The 18,839-nt window shown below is 33.6% G+C and overlaps 1 protein-coding gene across 1 annotated transcript in view; it reads right to left on the bottom strand.

The window, feature by feature from the left end:
* Positions 1–18,839, bottom strand: part of ADAMTS6 (ADAM metallopeptidase with thrombospondin type 1 motif 6) — a 246,452-nt gene that overhangs the window by 40,117 nt on the left and 187,496 nt on the right. Inside the window, 3 exon segments of the mRNA XM_031557249.1 lie at positions 8,384–8,447; positions 11,091–11,236; positions 17,719–17,826. Coding sequence (XP_031413109.1) covers positions 8,384–8,447; positions 11,091–11,236; positions 17,719–17,826 — 318 coding nt within the window.

Consider the following 18,839-nt stretch of genomic DNA (forward strand, 5'->3'; position numbering starts at 1 on the left):
ATAAATGTTCATATTACAAATAAAAACATTCAGAAGACTAAGAGGCTGTACTTTGCTTTATCTTGTGGCTCTGATTTTGACACTTCCTTTATTTCTTTGTAATTTAAGTGTCCATTTTGCAACTTTCAGCTGGCATGAATCGAATTATTAATTTAAAGAAAGGTAAGCGTTGTAACAGTTTCCATAAAATCAGAAAAACAAAACCATGTCAAACTATGTTTCTTAATCGATCTGTCAGCTATCTCCTTAAAACACACATATAAAAAACAACTGAAAAAAAAAAATCATTCTGGTAAGAGCTCTTGCCTCAGATTAAGTAGCTGCTCTGACATTTGTTGTTTAAAATATTGAGAAAGAAACCATAACACTTTCTACAGATCAGACTATTATCATCTTTGCTTACTTGCAGCTTTAAAAAAAAGCATCGCAATAAGCCAAAAATGAGACTGGATAACATGTCTGGTCCTGACTCTAAGCATTAATTAAGACATATAAATTGATTTCACTTAAATTTTCACTACCAATTCATTTCCAATTCATTTCCAATTACAAAACTGAGAAACTGAGAGAATGTTTTCTTATTTCAGAAGAAACTGAATTCTTTGCTATTTCTTTGCTAATTTTTCATGAGCAAGTTCAAATAATAATGATGACCCTGAACACACCAAGAATTCATATTGCATGTTAAACATTGCTACCAATGTTTAAGTAGCAGCTATGATTTCAAGTGCCATGAAACAAAGTATGTGAAATACAGATTAAAATCATTTTTAGACTGAAAGAGGAAAGAAACTGTTTGACAGAAATTAGAGTTGTGAATAAATATTAGTATTTTATGAGTAACAGAAGAGTTCATTTCATGGCAGTTTTACTAGTCTTCCGACATATATCTAAGTCAGTTACCACTGTTCAGGAATCTCAAAGGCGTTCAAGTGAAATGGTCTGTATAAATACGTGTGATAAAAATCTACTACACAATGCAAATATTAATAATTATAATTCTCACATTAATCAAGTTCCTACCATAGCCAGCCCAGTGCGCAATTAACAAACTACAAAAGTTTTCTCCAATTTTGAACACAAATGAAATTACTGGATACTAGAATCTTATAATTTTAAACTGCATGTAATTCTCTAATATCTCTATTAAAAACATATTTTTGAATAAAACTGAATAAAACTTGAATAAAAATGTACTTAGTACTTTAATTCAAGTCTTTTAATTTCTCATAATGAGAATAAAAATAATTGGAAAAATACTCAAAGTAAAAATAAAAATAAAAAAATCATTGGCAACAATTATATTTGCTGCTTCGCCTCTTATTCTTCAAGCATTAGAAGGAACTGTCCTGACCTATTGCAAAGTCTGCAATCAAAACTCATCTGTACTTGTCAATACCCACCACTCTTTAGTTCCGCGTGCTTAGATACTAATTTGCACAGATACCTTTCCAAGTTAATTAAACTTCACTGCAAAAGACATCATGAAACCCTTTTTATGAATAAAATTATTGTAATCTGATTTTTGAGATGCAGTCTTACTTCTCTTTTGGTGTTGATGTTGGATGTATTTTGAGGCAACATCATAAATTTCAATAATAAACTGGATGATGGATAAGAGCACATACTCAGCAACTCTGCTGATGATAGACAACTAAGATGAATGGCTGATAATATCAGAGTCATGCTGGTACACAGAGACATCTCAAGAGGCTTGAAAATGGATCCACAGCAACCTCAGAAAGTTCAATAAAAGAGAAACACAAAGTCATGCACTCAGGGAGGAATATCCCCATGAACTAGTTACATGCTTGTGGCCTTCAAAGTCAAAAAGGAGCTTTACAGAAAAGGAGTCACAGCGAAAAAGCTGAATACAAAACAATGTACTCTTACCACAAGGAAGGCAAACATAATGGGCTGCATTAGGCAAAGTACTGCCAGCAGTGACTACCCTTCCTTCTTTTCTTCACTGGTGAGGCAAACTTTGCCAAGAGAGCTTATGTAATCTCCATTCCTAGAGACAGCCACCTGGGTCCTGATGAGCAACCACCTCAAGGTTTGTGCAAGTAGGGATAGACAAGACACCCTCCTGGGGCTCCTTTCAATCTCAGTCATTCTATGACTCTATAAGCAAAGCCTTTCCTTTTGATCATTCAGTTTCTGTCACAATTAAAACTGCTAATATCACTGTTTTCTCTTTCTTAAAGACAGCTTTGGTAGTCTGACAGAAAAACAGCTACACACAGTTGCATCCTTAGCCTGGAATCCTACTCCTCACTGGAGTCGCAGGCAAGTCAGGCAATACCTGGGAAGAGTTAAATGAACCATGGGAACAAAGCTATTTATCTACACTTACACAAAACCATGGCCAATAAATGAACGCCCTATTCTGAGAATGTTATATACAGCAAGACTGGGGGCAAATTTTTATTTTTAACTCCACTATTTCAGCTTTGACCATTTCCTTCTTTTCTCATGTTGTCACTGAAGTAACTGCTTTCAGAAATTGGAAAGGTACAGGAAATCAGATTTCTACTGGCTTTTTCATTGTCAAATAGGGTTGAAAACTTTTCCTGAAAGAAACACATATATAAGGAGCATCTATTACTTTCCAAAGTGCTAGGACCTAACAACTACTACTCCGCAACAGCTGACTTCCAGCTTGTTCATTCCAATAAAATTTTACTTTTTAAGCAGAATGTCTGCTGATGATGAAGGGGATCATCACTGCAACTTTACTCAAGACAGGCAATAGAAGGGCTACTGCTGTCATAGTTATGTCTTTTCATCATACTTTGTAAGTCACCTTAACCTATCCAAACAAGTATCTTTTGCATCCATGACACATTGTGTCCTTTCACACCTGACTGCTTAACAGGGGAATAATTTCAGCTACAGCATTAGGAAGCCTGGAAAAGCTTAAAATTACTGTGATAACTCAAGATAGCAAAGAATGAAAGTGATCAATCGGGATGTTATTCCTTCTATGTAGCGTAGGTGATGAAATGGTAACAGAATGGGAGAAAATGCTACTAGAGACATCTTATCAATTACCTTTGATAACAAAGAAACCAAAAATGCCTTGAAAGCAGATGTTCTAACCTGTTTTGGAATATCTAGAGACTCCAGATCTTACATAAAAAAATAAGATCATCCCTGAAGAGAGTCATTCACTGATAAAAAGATGAATGATGTCAAAGGCTTCAGATCAAACACTGTAATCATTACTGTGCAAGCTGCATTTCGATTGTAGAGACATTAGCTTTAGCTACATTAATGTACCCACTTTTAAAACAAGAGATCTTTCAGCTCTGATGTGTAGTAGCAAATCATGGAGAGACAATTCATTTCTAATGCTAACTACTTCATAATCTGAAATGACTGAATATAACTTCATTAACATAAACTGGTAACATTATTTTGTGTTAAAATGTTGAATTTAAATGGTTAAGAACACACCTAAAGATTACCATTATCAGAGAAAGTACCATAGATAGTAACATGATAACATTTTTAGTTTCTTGACATTCTGTCCTGTTTTTGGTAATTCTGCAGATAAAATTGATTTCCTATACTGCAAGTACTTTTAAGCAATCTCAAAAGCTAGTATACTGGTGATATTAAAGCTTGTCTAGAAGCCAGTGTCTCTGGCTCCAAAAAATGTGAATACTTCAGTCCATGAGCAGATTTGGTGACCCATGCAGTAAAATAAATTTCCATTTCAGTGCCGATATCTTCTTAGCTAATACTGAAAAATAATTGTATCTCAGGATCTTGTTGTTCTTCCCACCAATCTATTTTAATACTCTCAAGCATGTACTAAATCCAGCTTTGAGATGGATTTCAGGCAGCCCTGTTGAAGACTGTAACCACCGAACTCAAAAGAACAATAAGAAAAATATAACTGATAATTAAATTTATTTATGTTGCATAACTTTATTTTCTCTTGAGTATGTCACTACTACCTGGGAGAAAGTAAAACTAAATCCTCAAGAAATGCATTTATAAAAATGTCAGTTCTGTGGCGCTGTCCCTCCTTGTAGATATTCTTCTCCCAAAATTAATATGCAATAATTGTTTGACCTTAGAGGGTAAGATATTTCATATTTTTCAAGGATTTAGGAATTTGTACATGAGTAACTCTTGCTACAGGCTGCTTGTGTTTCCAATCCCTCTTTAGGAGATGTCAAATCATGAGGAATCTAACAAGTGTGTAAGAACTTGTAACAAGATATAAAGAATGTTCACAGGAAATGATGAAACAATTGAAATTTTGATTCAAAGAAACCTAAGAATAATATTAAATTTTTTAAACGCTGAAGCAAAAATAGTTCAACAACTGTCAACAAATCATTGAATCAATACTGACACAACACCAAACATCTTATCTTACAGAAGGCTGTTTATCTTGGATCTTCAAGTCAGACAGACTTCTCTAATTGGCTAGGTTTCCTATTAACAAAGGATTACATCAGAAGATGAGAAACATTAACAATACCTATGAATGAACATGTGTATAAAGGAACGAGACAACAGAAACAGTTTGCCTACATTCTTCTGTGAGAAAAGACTAAAGAACAACAATCTGAAAGGTATGCATACATCTATACCTTTATGAAAAGAAAGCATTTACATTGCATTTAAAAGATAAGGTGTCTTCAACATCTTAAATGTTTATCAGCTTGAGTTTCAAATCTTAGATATATTTTAAATCACTTACAATTAGTTAAACTGAAGTATTGTTTCTTGCAAGTAAGTGGTTGGTGGTAGAAAATACAATTCTGATGACAGTGTTCTTTCTATCACCTTTTGTTTCTAAATTCATTAACTAATGTACTTTTCTGCTGATCTCAATGTTTCCATTAGCAGATGCCTTTTGAATTAAGAAGTCATATGCGGCTTGGAAGTTTTTGATGAGAAATATGCTTGGTAGGAGTATGTGTGCTGTTTCCAAGGAATGAAAATGGTCATAAGAAAGGGCAACAGAACTAACTCATCTTTGAAAGAAAAATGAAGTCAAAATGAATGTTAATGCATGGTAGGAGCTTTAGGGAGTGTTACATTTAAAATTACATATGGGCAATGAGTGTTGACACTGCAAAAAACTTCAAGAGAAAAGATGTACTAACAAAACATTTTTCATAAAAATAATGACAGATTTGCATTCTTTTAATGTTTACATTAATCATACATACCATTCCATTCAAAATGTCAAGCACTAAGGACTGTAATAAATCTTGAAACAAAATCTACTAGTCTCAGCAATTCTTAGTTATCTAGAACCCTTAAGTTTACTATAAAAGAAATGGACTACAATTGTCAAAACCATTAAGACAGAAAATTTAAATTTCTGCAAGTTACGATACATTCATGCACTCAAAAGACATTCCCACTCCACCCACCACCCATCCTCCCCTTCTCCAGATTAAAAAAATTATCCACTGTTAAAGGTTTGTTTTTAAAACTTAGACAGGTTTCTTCTTCCAACTCCTTGTTTAAATTATTGAAATCTGACCATAGGCAGGAAATAAACACTTTGGACTACAGGATTATAACCTCAAAAGATTTGGATTACTTGGAGCAGTGTTTTGAAATAATGCAACGGATGCAAATTACTACATTTGGATTTGGACTAAACAAGTGTACAAGCGCAACCTGAGGAATGACCTCCTAAATGTCAGCTCCTCAGAAAGAGATTTGGGTGCTGTGAATCAATACTGGCTGAATAAACGCTGTCACAGTTTTAAGAAAAATGAACAAGGTATTGAAATAAATAAACATAATTTCATCACTAAGATAACATAGTTCTAAGCTTCTTTTTGACGGAAACTGTCAACAAATCTGTGCAGCGTTATATTACAAGAAAATACACACTACTGAGATGCCAGAGATGGTTAGCACAGAGACTATCTAGTGTAAAGAGAACTAAGAGGAGACATGACAGTAGTCTGCAAACAGAGGAAAGGCTGCCACAGAGGGAATATGTTCTTCTAAATCATACCTGGAACAGAGTAAGACTCTTAATGGATGGGAAAATGCGCTATATTTTAGGAAAATGGTTCTGAAAAGGTAAAGATTCTAATGTTATCTCAAAAGAATTAGTTTTAAGTTAGACAGCTTCTCAACCATCATTTGAAAATGGTTTAATGACAGTTGATTTTGCCAGAATGGTCTTCCCACGCACCTTTCAAATGTTCCTTCTGTGACATTTTCAGCTTCCTCTTCGTAATAAACAAGAAGTTTAGAGAGAATAAAGGAAGCAAAGCAAATCTGGAAGAATTTCTTAAAAGTACCTAACATTAAGAAATTAATAACAGTAAGACTAAAAGAAATCCTAGCAACATTTCAACAATATCACTAGGTATAGTATACTAACTAAAAAGAAAAAAGACAATTTAAAAATTCTTGAATATTTGTGAGGTAGCAGGATATTGTATTATCTAAACTTTCTCATGTGCTAGTGAGTGATGTGCTTGTTTGATATCAGACCAAAATAAGCAGAGAAGTTGATAGTGACTTGACTAATACAAGCTTAAAAGAAAGATAAATGATAACACAGACCAGTGTCTTGTACAAGAGTACTATAACATTTTATTACCTACAACTTCATATGTTTCCTGGTGAAAATAAAAAATAATACAATATGCCTAGATTTTAATGAGCCATGTAAATTAACAGTGCACCGTATCCTAATTAAAAACGAAACAAAACCTACACTAGTTCAGAAAAGTATGTTAAATTTGCTAGTTACTGATTGGTAACTAACAAATAAAAGACTTCAATAAGGAATCATTACTTAGTCAGTGAATTGAATTCACTGTTGAATTTCCTGTCAACTGTGAAAATGAGAAACATGTTCAGTATCACTCAACATTTTTGTTTCTGAACTGGAGCTATAAATAACAGGATATTTTCCAGTTTCACAAGAACCAGCTGTGTGAAAAATAAAATGACAGTAAATTAATTACAGAGCATCATCTGGCAAGCTGGATTCATTCAAAGGAAAATTGCACAAAGACACCAAACACAGCTGATCTTTTGAAATCTACTGAAAGACAATCAGGTTTCCTAATGGTGTAACTTGGAGGGCAGTAGGACTGGAAAAGATTTACAACTCACACTGGACAAGAAGCTGAGTCTCTTTGTGAGTGTTGTAAGTTGTCTCTTACAACACTATGATAAAAAGGCTTAGCACACCTCTTGGATATGTGAACAGAGCAGCTGTGATATGGAGTATGGAACTGGTTTTGAATCTGAAAATTTGTAATACAGTTGAACAGCAACAATAAGCCTCACGGGAAAATCTCATGTATGCAGAGATAATACATGAAAATTAATCGTGATCATAATATCAAGGTATATTAATGGAAACAATATTAATTAGTGTATTTTTTTTTGTGAAATATAGCCAAAGATGGAAAGCTGAAATAACACCATTATGTACACCACATATACACAGATTCTCCCACTATTACGAGGTTTCTCGTTCTGAGAAGAAAACCAAGTTGAATTTGGAGCTAAAAAATTACGGAAGCTCACTTTTTGTTTGTATTGCTACTAACTTAGAAAACTACTAGTGAATTGCTTTATTGTGTACTTTTGTCATTCAATTTGTTCAATTTTTAACTTATTTGAATTAATAATTTTTGTTAGTATTTTGATTTTAAGCAATTGCACACTGCCCTACCTCCTTCCTCAGTGTTAACTCTTTACTTGGTGGGTTGAACCAAAACTGCATGATCATTTTGATAACACAAGAACTAATGGATTCCTGATGGCAGATCAATGCACTTATACTGGAAGAAATACATTTTCACAGATTATCAAAGAGGACTGTAAACACTGAAAGTTATATAGATATAAAAAGCAGGTTTAGAAGTAGAGGAATGGCTGAGGATAGACCAATTTGTGAAAGTTAAACAGTATACAGATAAAATGAGAGGTTCAAGAAATCTTTCAATACCCAGCTTCTAGAAACTTCTAAGGAAGGAAATGTCACACTTGGCTCCTATGATTTTGTAATTTTTCCCTAAACACTAAATATTATCTACTATTGAGAGATGCTAGGCTAGACAGAACTTCAGCTTAACGTATAAGGGAACTCCCTATGCTCCTTGTTCACCTTAAACCTGAACGCTCATCTTGAACTTGCTCTAGGCCTTAATAATGAATGCAGCAGTCGGGAACCCCTTGAGACAGGGTTCTCGACATACAGCAGAGCTTGTAGGGTGTTCACTGTGTAGAGGTGCCCAACAGAAATGCTTTCCAATGAAGTGCTAAATTCACAGCTTTTGTGAACTGGAAAAAAAATGCATAAATACATCTGTTTCTGATGAAATTAAAAACAGACAAGTTGCTCTACAAAGGAACAAAATTTACTTACATCAGTATTGCAGGAGCGATATCTCTTCCTTTCTCCAAGACAATATTTGCCTCCACCTGAAGGCCTGGAAAAAGATGTTTTATGTCTTAGTTTATGTTTCAGCATAAACACATGTTCATGAGATTTATATTATAAGCATAAATACAAGTACATAAGATATACATAGGTTGCTCTGAAAGAAATGCCTCCCTTTTATTTCCATGGAAGCAACAACAAATAAAAAGAGTGCAATAACACAGTCCGATAGAGAAAGTTTTTACCTACGAAACACTGTTTTTCAATGCAGTCATCACCATTAGTTACTCATTTTTCAAACTATCAAAGAATGTCTGTAGGTGCCATTTTTTCCACATGGATAGAATGGAGAAATTCAGTGTCACACCTCCATACACACTTCCATGACAGATTCCAATTTGTTAGACTGCCTCTCTGCTGCCACTTCTCACACGGCAACAACATGGAAGGAAATACTGGCGGGAAGGTACAACCTTTACTGCCATACCACCAGCATCTGCATCTGACATCATGGGCTAATACAATAAAAAGGGAGGCATTGGTTCCAGAGCAGCCCTCATAAATTATATACTGTAAAAATAACTGACATCAAATTTTTAAGGCAAGATTTTAAAATATTTTTCTTAATAAGAATTGTAGCACTGACTTGAATTACAGCAGATGCAAAATAGTACTGGGTGCTTAAAATCTTCATTCACAGTATTCATCTAGTTTGTAAGGATTTCAAGCAATACAGTGTAATTGCATTTTGAACACACTAAAAAGGTATTGCCTTTTTTGTGTGTGTGTGTGCATAAACAACCTACCCACATTTTCATATCACTCCCTTAGCAATAACAAAATGAAGAAACTGCCTGCTAAATATTGGAGTCATAGCAAAGACTACATTTTCAAGGATCTGATTCTGATTTGAATTAAGTAGTACTAAATCTAAAGAAAGAAACTCCAGAGTAAGCTGGTGTGATTATGACCCTGGCTCTTAAATGCTTTTAAATTCCTAGATTGTTCAAGAACCTTATCTATCTTCCACAGAGGTCAAATAATAACTATAATTGACTTTAGTGAAAGATTAATTAGCCATCAGATTTTTGGCTCATAACTTGAGAGTAGAAACTAAAAACACTTGATGTTTGTTTTATAATAAAGGAAAAGAAGTATTTTCAGTTAACTAAACAGAAAATCAATACTATTTTCATGTTACAGGTATTTAATCAGGAATCCTAATGAACCAATGGGAAATTTTTCCTAGCACAGGCATTGGAGTAATAATTTTTAAAAAATTGTGTATGCTTGCTACGCTACTAATTATCTTTCAACATAATAGATACACACAGAGATAGGAGTAGCTAAAAATCTTACAATATTAATTATGCTTCACGCAAATATTTCACTACTATTTTTACACAGTGCTGTGAAAAAGATTATGTGCTTAGTTTATTGTTCTCTCAGTAATAAAGTCTGACGTGTTATGTATGAGCATATATAATTTTTAATCTATTCAGCAAGTAGTGGTATATTCCAGATTTCACTAATAGTAACAGATAATGACAGAAAGTGAAAAGATCACTTTAAATAGCAGTAATATCACGTCATGGTGCCTGTCTTACAGCCCATTGTGGGAAGCTGAAGTACAACCTCGGTTACAAAATCTGGGTACAAGAAATGAAGAACTTAATACTTATACTAAGAGGAGAAGGTAAGACAGGAATGACAGAACTCACAGAATGGATTTTCATGAAAAAAACATGATGCTTTCAAGAAAAAGTGGTCTTAAAAGCTAACAAACAGGGATGGAGGTAGTAGACTTTAAAGTTAACAATGGTCATGGAAGTAGAGATCATGACAAGAACAAAGTACTGAGTAATAAAACTACTACAGAAAACTACAGCTATAATGAAATAACCCAAGCAGGACAAGGAGAAACAGAAAAAAACAGTGACTCATTCAGCAAAGAACAGCAATGAAAATAAGTAAGCATTCCTCATCTGAGAAGCACTAGTGACAGATAAAAGCACTTACCTGACAAACCATCTCTGCAACAGTGCTCAGGACATTGGGAAGCAGACAGATGCTACTACGAGGTGATATACAGAACAGACCAAGCTGTAGTGGAGAAGGTGCCCCCTCTTGAGAGAGAATAAATGGACCAATAGGGAGTGGTGGCAAGGAGAGAAGTAGCTCAATTGTTTTAAGAGTCAGTGGGAAGTCAAAACTAAGTGTTGAATGTGACAGAACATAAATGTACTGTATGCTCAGCAATATTACTAATTACAGTTTATATGTAAACCACTGAATGCAGAATCTTGGAAACAGTGTTGTTTTTTTAATAAATAACTGGCAATAGTTATTTATATTGTAGACTAACACCAGAGATGATATGGATAATGAAAAAATAAACTTAATTCATTATTGAAATATATTGTGTATAAAAGGAATTTTGAAAAATAAAATTGTTCTAGTCACTACTAAATATAATTCCAGCAATCTATATACTACATACATAATAGCTAAGTTAAAAAATGTTAAAACTATGCCAAGTGAGCTTCTGCTGTTTAACTGTTTCTGTCTGCTATTTCGAAGATAAATGCTGGCAAACCAGCAAAATATTTTTACAGATAACATGTGAAACCACAGTTTTGAATAAATTCCAACTGTGTCTTTTTGTTGGCTCCGGCTTACTTTAGCTACTTACGCTGGACTGTCACAGTGTCTTATTGATGAGGAGACTCCTCCACCGCAGGTCCTGCTGCACTCTCCCCATATCGACCACGGACCCCAGTCCCCATCTATGCTCTGGGGCCAAGTGCCAAAAGGAACGCACTCTCCCTGATAGCACCACTGAAAGATTTCACCAAAAAGAAGCAAACAAAATTAACTTTCAGGCTGACAGTTATCATGACAGAAAAATACCAGGGTCAGACAATGGCCAATTATAGGCATCAGCGTTCTCTGAACAGATAACAAGACTAATATTTTACTTAATCTAGCAATGTTTAGACACTGGTAAGGGCATGTGCAGTTTGTTAATTGTCTTCACTAAACTCTAAATTATAAGTCCCAAACACACAACAGAAGTTTAGTCAACTTAAAAAAGAATCATTTCTTTTTCCATTATACATCGTTGCTATTGTTTCATAATAAGGGAACCACCAAGTAGAAGTTGTATTAAGTTTAAACACTAAGAGTCTTTTCTGCAATTAGTCTAACAGGGCAAGCTCTAATTAACAATTCAATTAAGGAGCTTCATTATGCAAAATGAAAGATTTTCTCCAATAGTAATTTCGAGAAAGTATTCCCCTACATTTTAAAAAAGTATCTGGACAAAGCTACAATAGAAGAAGAATCCGTTGTAGTACTTCCTCTATTTAACACTACAGACATAACAAAAGCAGTGCCAAGGCATGAGACATGGTACAGAAAATTGCTGTAACTGCTCATTTGTTCAGCAGCAGAACGAACAATGTACTTTTTTCATACAAACTGAAACTTTGCAATATTGTTACTTAAATTGGTCATAAAAAATGTCAGTGAATTCAAAGAAAATGATACTTAATGTAACTTAATGTAAAAGTAAGTTCATCACTTCCTAAGTCAGCAACTTTATTAAACAATTCAGAAATAACCAATGAATCACAGTTTGATCCATATTCTAGTGAAGCACAGAAAATCTAGAACAGTTCAATTAGCTGATTCATTACTGCCATTATTACATCCAGCAACAGAATAGAACATGGCCCCAAGTGTACAATGTCCCATATCTGCACATTTCAATTCCAAAAGGTGATCATCTGTTCCTTAACTGCCTTGAAGTACCATAACAGACACAATATTGATGGTTTTCAGAAAAAAAACAAAACTTCTGTGCCCAATATCAGAAATACTAATTTGAAAGAATGCACTGAGACACAAATAGAAAACACAGAGAAAAAGATATATCTGTGTTCAGACCATAAACAGTATGGACTCTGTGTGGAGCTTAATTGGTACAGCAAAACCAAGTTTTCTCTTCTCATCTTAAAGCTCACCTAAGGTCACCTCTGCCCCAGTAGTACGGAATTGAGTAAAACAAAAAAAATTAAATGTAGCCACTGCAACAGACCTGAATTACTTTGGATTTTTATGATATCAAGTGAAAATTCAATTTAATCTGCAGTCATGATTCAGAAATAATAATAATAATAATAATAATAACAATAAAGGTTTGATATTAAGAAGGATTATAAAGTGTTAGTCAATTAATTAAAAATTTTAGGTTTCCATTAGAAATTTCTCTTTGAATAGAAAGTACTTTAATTGTCAAGCATGTCAAAAGGCCTATGAATGCACACCTAATATGTTAATAATAAACAGTGTAGCTTATCATCAGCAAATGCACCTAGTTACAAAGTGGTTTTGCATACAAACACATGCTAACATTTAACATTAATAAAAGCGAAAACTAACATTATTTTTCTAGCCACATCATCCTTTTTTCTCTCAATACATTTTAATTGCCATTATATTATATACTATAATATATATATTATATTTATATATTTTATACATCATATCTCATATAAATTATATTATATATGCTATAGATATATTTTTATACTTATATTAATTTATTTTTATATGTTGTTCTTGAACCTGTTTTGAAGAATAGCTGCTACAATCCAACGTACTTCTGTTTATAAACCTCTTTCTCTACCAGTCAGAAAAATGAAACAAAACAACAGCGTTTAAGTATCCTCAGAAAGAGTACAAAGTGGAATATATTAAATCTCAGGTTCAAAATTGCCTTTTCTATCAGGTCATCTTTTCATCTCAGCCTAGATGGTGCCGTATTTTAGACCTGTGACCAAACAGTGTTGATAGCACTGCTTACTGTCCAGTGCCTGCACGGCCTCAAAGCTTTCTGTTTCTCACTTTGCCCCTCCAGGAAATAGAGTGGATACAGACAGGGACAGGACAGATGACCTGAACTGGCAAAAGGATATCCCATAAAGCCTAGAATATGATACTCAACAATTAAACTGGCATCATGCTCAGCAATAACACTGCTGGGGTCCTTCCAAGGCAGTTATTACTTAGAGGCTGGCTGGGCATTCGTCTGCTGATAGGAGGTGGTGAGTGACTGATTGCCTCTGCATCTCTTGTGTTTGTTTGTTTTGTTTTCTTTTTTTTCCCCCTTCACTTTGTAAACTGCCATAATCTCAACAGATGAGTTTTTCTCACTTCTACCTGATTCTCTCCCTAGTCCTGATGTGGAGGATTGAGCAAAAAATTGGTTGGACATTTAGCTATCAGCCAGTCTCAAATCATCATATTTCTTTAGAAAAAACAAAGAATAACAACAACAAAACAACAACAAAAAGAAAAAAGAAAAAAAAAACAAGGACATGAGGTTTCACAGTGCTGTTCTGAGCAATAAAGGGTTTCTTCTTCTTGCAGTTCTAAATTTACAACTTGGAGAATTCTACCAATAAGGAGGCATCAAGCAGAGGAAAATACTCTTAATGTGGAGCAGCTTTTAAAATCAAGATTGTCACTGAATGTCAGTTTAACACATAATGCAGTTCATATAGTAAATATATACTTTCTGAAATGACGCTGTTTTACAATAACTGTACAACAGACAATAAAGTTAATTATAAAAGTTATATATATATAAATATATATATGAAGTTTTCTGGCTCTCTTCTCATTACAGTGACAAACTAAGTGATAATCATTTAATTAACTAGAAGACAATAATCACTATGCAGCATTCTGTTACAGAAGCCACAGGAGTACATAAACAGTTATCTAATACTAAGGTCAAATGCCAAAAATTAGAATGTTTCTAAGAGTAAAAATGTATGTTAACAATTTAGACTAAAAATAAATTATAGAAATAATATAAACATTTCCAAAACAAGATTTATAAATAAAAGAGACAGTTAAGGTTAAACCCAAATCCATACTACACATGTACAAAGAGAAAATGCTAACAACCCAATTCTGTGCTATTATGGCTGAACATAATAGGCCGCTGCATTTTACCTGCTTTATTTCCCCAAGCTTGTATAAAACCCCTCTTATTCATACTGTTCTCTGCCTTTCTAGTATTTCCATCTTCTATATTTCCACAGTCCTCTGTAAAAACTCCTTCAGTGCTGGTTTTTCTCTTCTACTAAAGTTAAATCTGAAGACCTGCCGTGCATTTTGGTGTCTCTTGCAAATTTTCTAGTGAAAATTTGTCCCTCAGCTGATACTGAATCTCCATCTAAGTAATTCAAAATGTCCAAAAATTTGCATTATTTCTATTGTAACTGCAGAAATATATTTACTCCATCCACTATAATGAGGCAAGGACTACTAAACAGTTTTTGAAAAAATATGTATGTGAAAAAATGGAGGAAGTGACAGCTATTTGAGAAATGCTATCTTTTGTTAAAGGCTTAGAGCTGAAAAGTTAATTGCCCTCTCCCACTGGAGAAGGAACTTTCAATTCCTCAGAAATGCAGAGAGACAGTAGAGATGCATTTCAAAACAAGGTAAATGTGCAAAAGATTGCAAATCTGGATAATATGAGCAGTCTGGGATTCTTTTCATAGAGATTGTTAATGGTAAAAGAAAATATAATGTTAAAAAAAAATATGACCACTTCTGTAAGAATTTTAGATATTTTATAACAGCATGCTTCTCAAAAACTCACAGAGCAAACACTGTGATACAGTGGAAAATTTATATCATTTTACAAACACAGGAAAAAAAAGGTGAATTCAATTCAAGCTTTTCATCTCAGCAAAAAATAATGGATTTTCAATCACTAATTTCTACATTATTTTGCAAGGAAAACTGATGTCCAGAAATAACTTGAATTTGCATCACTACATACTCCAAATATTCAAACTTCTTTCAGCACACTGTGTTTTCTCATTTTGCCCATTTGCCCTCTGTTTACATGCTTAGAATGGGTTTATACAATGACATGACACCAGAGAGAAGCTCCATCTATTCTTAAAAAATTATTGCAAGATTTGGGAAAAGTATACCTTTTTGAACCCAACCAATGTATGAACCCTCCACCAAGGCTTGAAGGTGTTACAGAACAAATGGTCTGTCAGCAGCAAAAAAGCCCTCACACTATTCTATATCCTTTTATGTAGAAACAGTTGAATAATTTATGGAAAAAACTCTAAAAATCCTCAGTCTTATGCAGACATTGACTGCATTTCAACACAAAGAGTTAAAGTTTGGCACATTTATATAAGCAACTACAAGAAGGATTATAATACAGTGTTAGGCAATTTTTACTCTAGAAATCCCTCCTAGCACTGCCAGTAAGATATTAATGCACACTCCATAATCAAATGATCAAATTTTGCCTTGAGTTAGTAGTTACACAGAATTTACATCAGTGTAACTAAAAGCAGAAATTGATCCTCTAAATATGATAAAGTACTCTGGGATCTTGCTCCATCTTTAGAACAGGGAATGTCATTTATTATCTATTTGGACAGAGACCAGCAAAATAGGGCCTAACTTGGTTGTGACCAAGGCGTGACTACCATATAAATGTTACTATAATAATAATAATACAGTGTTCTTGCAACCTATTATTTTCTCCTTAGCATGTGGTGAAGAGAACTACATAGTTGGAAAGATGTGTGTTTTCTGTTTATTTGCTAACAGGAACTATTAATTTACAGGAACTTTCGAAGTATATAGTCTGCTGTTTAAGGCCACAAACAGTTTAGCTTTGTAAGCTAATACTGATCCCCACACTTCTCCTTAAAATATAAAAAGAGAAGATACTGGACACGTTTTGTAGAGAGCTAATTGATTGGAGCCTCTGGTAAACGGACACAGTAACTGTCTTAAAGCGTCTTGACTTCTCCACTGCAGTTTAAATGGCTTGAAAAATATAAATTGAGGTAAATTGCTCCTTGTAGCTGACAAGGAGTGCTGGTTCCAAAATAAACCTAGACTGTTGATTTAAGAATAAGGCTCCTCGCATTTTCTATTACTCTAATAAAAGGTAACATTTTCAGTAAAATGTGAAGGTCTCTCTATTTTCATTGGCTAACTCTATTTTTTAAAATGACCTCTCCAATGAATGTATTTAACATGGTTTACCAATATTTCCAAACTCGGCATGGAAAAGTCATCACAATGGTGCTAGGTCATGGGCCCTGAAGGAAACCATCAGCAAGGATTAATAAACTGTGACAGCTGCCCAAAAGCTTTCATTCTATTTAAACATCTGATTGCAAGTCAAAATGCAGTGTAATCTTTGTTGAAACTAGCTTAGCTAGCATGGCAAGAATCAGAACAGAGAACAGATGATAGTAGTCATTGTTAGGAAAAAATCCAATCTGGAGCAGTAAATCTTAATGATAGACGCAGCAACACTCAAAGAGATACTAGAAACTGTTTGATATAATAAGCTGTCATCATTTTGTAAAAACATGCATAAAATGTAATATATTATCTTGGGAGCTGGCAAATAGACGTAACTTTTTTTTTCCAGTACAAAATCTGGAAATTAAGGATTATTTTTCACTCCTCTGAGATCTGTATAGATTTTCCCTTGCAATTGAGAAAAACTCCATTACTATTCTTAATTTAAAATTTATTTGCAGAATTTTGTCTGAAACTACTGAAACATATTCAGTGTTTGAAAATCAAAACCTACATGTTGAGATAGATACAATAGTATTAGACATCTGTTGCAACACTGACTTTTGGTAATTTTCTGTTAGGTAGAAGAGCAAAGCTCTTCAAAGCTACATAGTTATGCAATATTTAATAATTAAGTCAGAACAGATTGGTCACTGGGAAATACAGACTTTCAGAAACCTTACTTTTAGTAAGACAAGCATTTTTTCTATATGCTTGTATGATTCACCTAGCGTCTGAAGGAATTAAGACTCCTATCTCCTAAGAGAATAAATTCAGGCTCTAGATCTGTTATGCATTTATAGAGTCTATGAAAGACCTATTATTTCAACAACACTCTTGGTAAAATTCTGTAAAATTTCATAAAGATTAAAAGACAGAGTTTTTACAGAAATAACCCAGAAAACAAAGAGAGACTGCGTGATTGTTTTGTTTTGTTTTGTTTTAAATTCAGGAAATAAAATTATGCAGTTTAATTGTATTATATATATAAAAAATTGTTAAATAACTTCCGCTGGGCAATAACATTAGGATGCTAATGTATTCAGATCTCTCCTTTTTTAAACTCTTACTTGAACATTAGGACTTTAATTTTCCAGTTTTTCCTTGTAATCTCCAAACAACAAATTACCTCTCCGAACAGTAAGTAACTTGTAAGTACAGTAAGTACTTACCCCCTTTTCAATGCTTCCTGTTTGGCAAAGAGTACCTTCAGCTGCTGGAATACTATTGGTAACACAGCGGTTACTTTTGCTGAGACACCAGAGCTCTCTACACACTTCCTAGGAAAGAAGGCAGAAGCAAGTTGATCAGAGTAACAGATTAAAATTGCTTCAAGTCTTCATACAAACATGTACACAAGATTTTGTTTTGAACATACTACAACAGTTTGGCTGGAGAAATATGTCTAGAGATTTTAAAATACTCTGTAGCAATTTAATTGTCACCATATTCTAAATACAGATATTGTGCCACAAAAATTCTGGAAGCATCAAACTGCAAACTACAACAATGTGATTTTCCTCACCCACTATGCACATAGTGTTTTGTCATTCCTCACTCACTATGCACATAGTCATAGCAGTTTCATCTAAGCAGCATATTTATTTAATATTTATATTTTAGTGCTATTGTAAAAGTCTACTGTAAAAAAATGTGCTGTGGTGTCTCCACTACTAACATCATCTGACTTAAAAGATCATGGTAAAAGGAAAGATAATGTTAATGTTTAAACATGAACCGGGAAGATTTGTTTCCTTCAGTTTAAACTTAAAGGTTTCTAAGTTTGGATTACTTGCAATTCTTTTCTGGAACACATGCTAAAACAGTACATATTTACAATATTAAAACATTTCCTTTAAGTATTTTAGATTTGTGGCTGATATTTCATAAATAATTTAGCTTTTCTTATTTCCTCCATTGTCAGCATTTAACAGTTTTTCCAGTAATCTTTTCTCCTACAGTATATTCTCATTTGGTTTTGTGCATTTACTCATTTAAATTAAGTCAAGTTCTATTGACATTACAAACTCATAATTAAATATGTGAGGTTGAAATTCACAATGAGGACACAACCCAAAGTTGGCTAATGACTTGGGAAATCTCCATGGGCACTTCAATTGCCCTTCACTTGAGCTATGTATGTAGAACAGAATTACTAATTACTTGCTTTTATAGTAACCAATAATTTTTGCATAATAATTTTTGTTGTATTCCTTTTGAGATCTCCATAGAACTTAACCTGCTAATAGATATTTTCTATTTCAAACTATTTTTGAAAATTTGAAACATATTC

This window comes from Meleagris gallopavo, chromosome Z, assembly GCF_000146605.3.
Source record: "Meleagris gallopavo isolate NT-WF06-2002-E0010 breed Aviagen turkey brand Nicholas breeding stock chromosome Z, Turkey_5.1, whole genome shotgun sequence".
Classification (NCBI taxonomy): domain Eukaryota; kingdom Metazoa; phylum Chordata; class Aves; order Galliformes; family Phasianidae; genus Meleagris; species Meleagris gallopavo.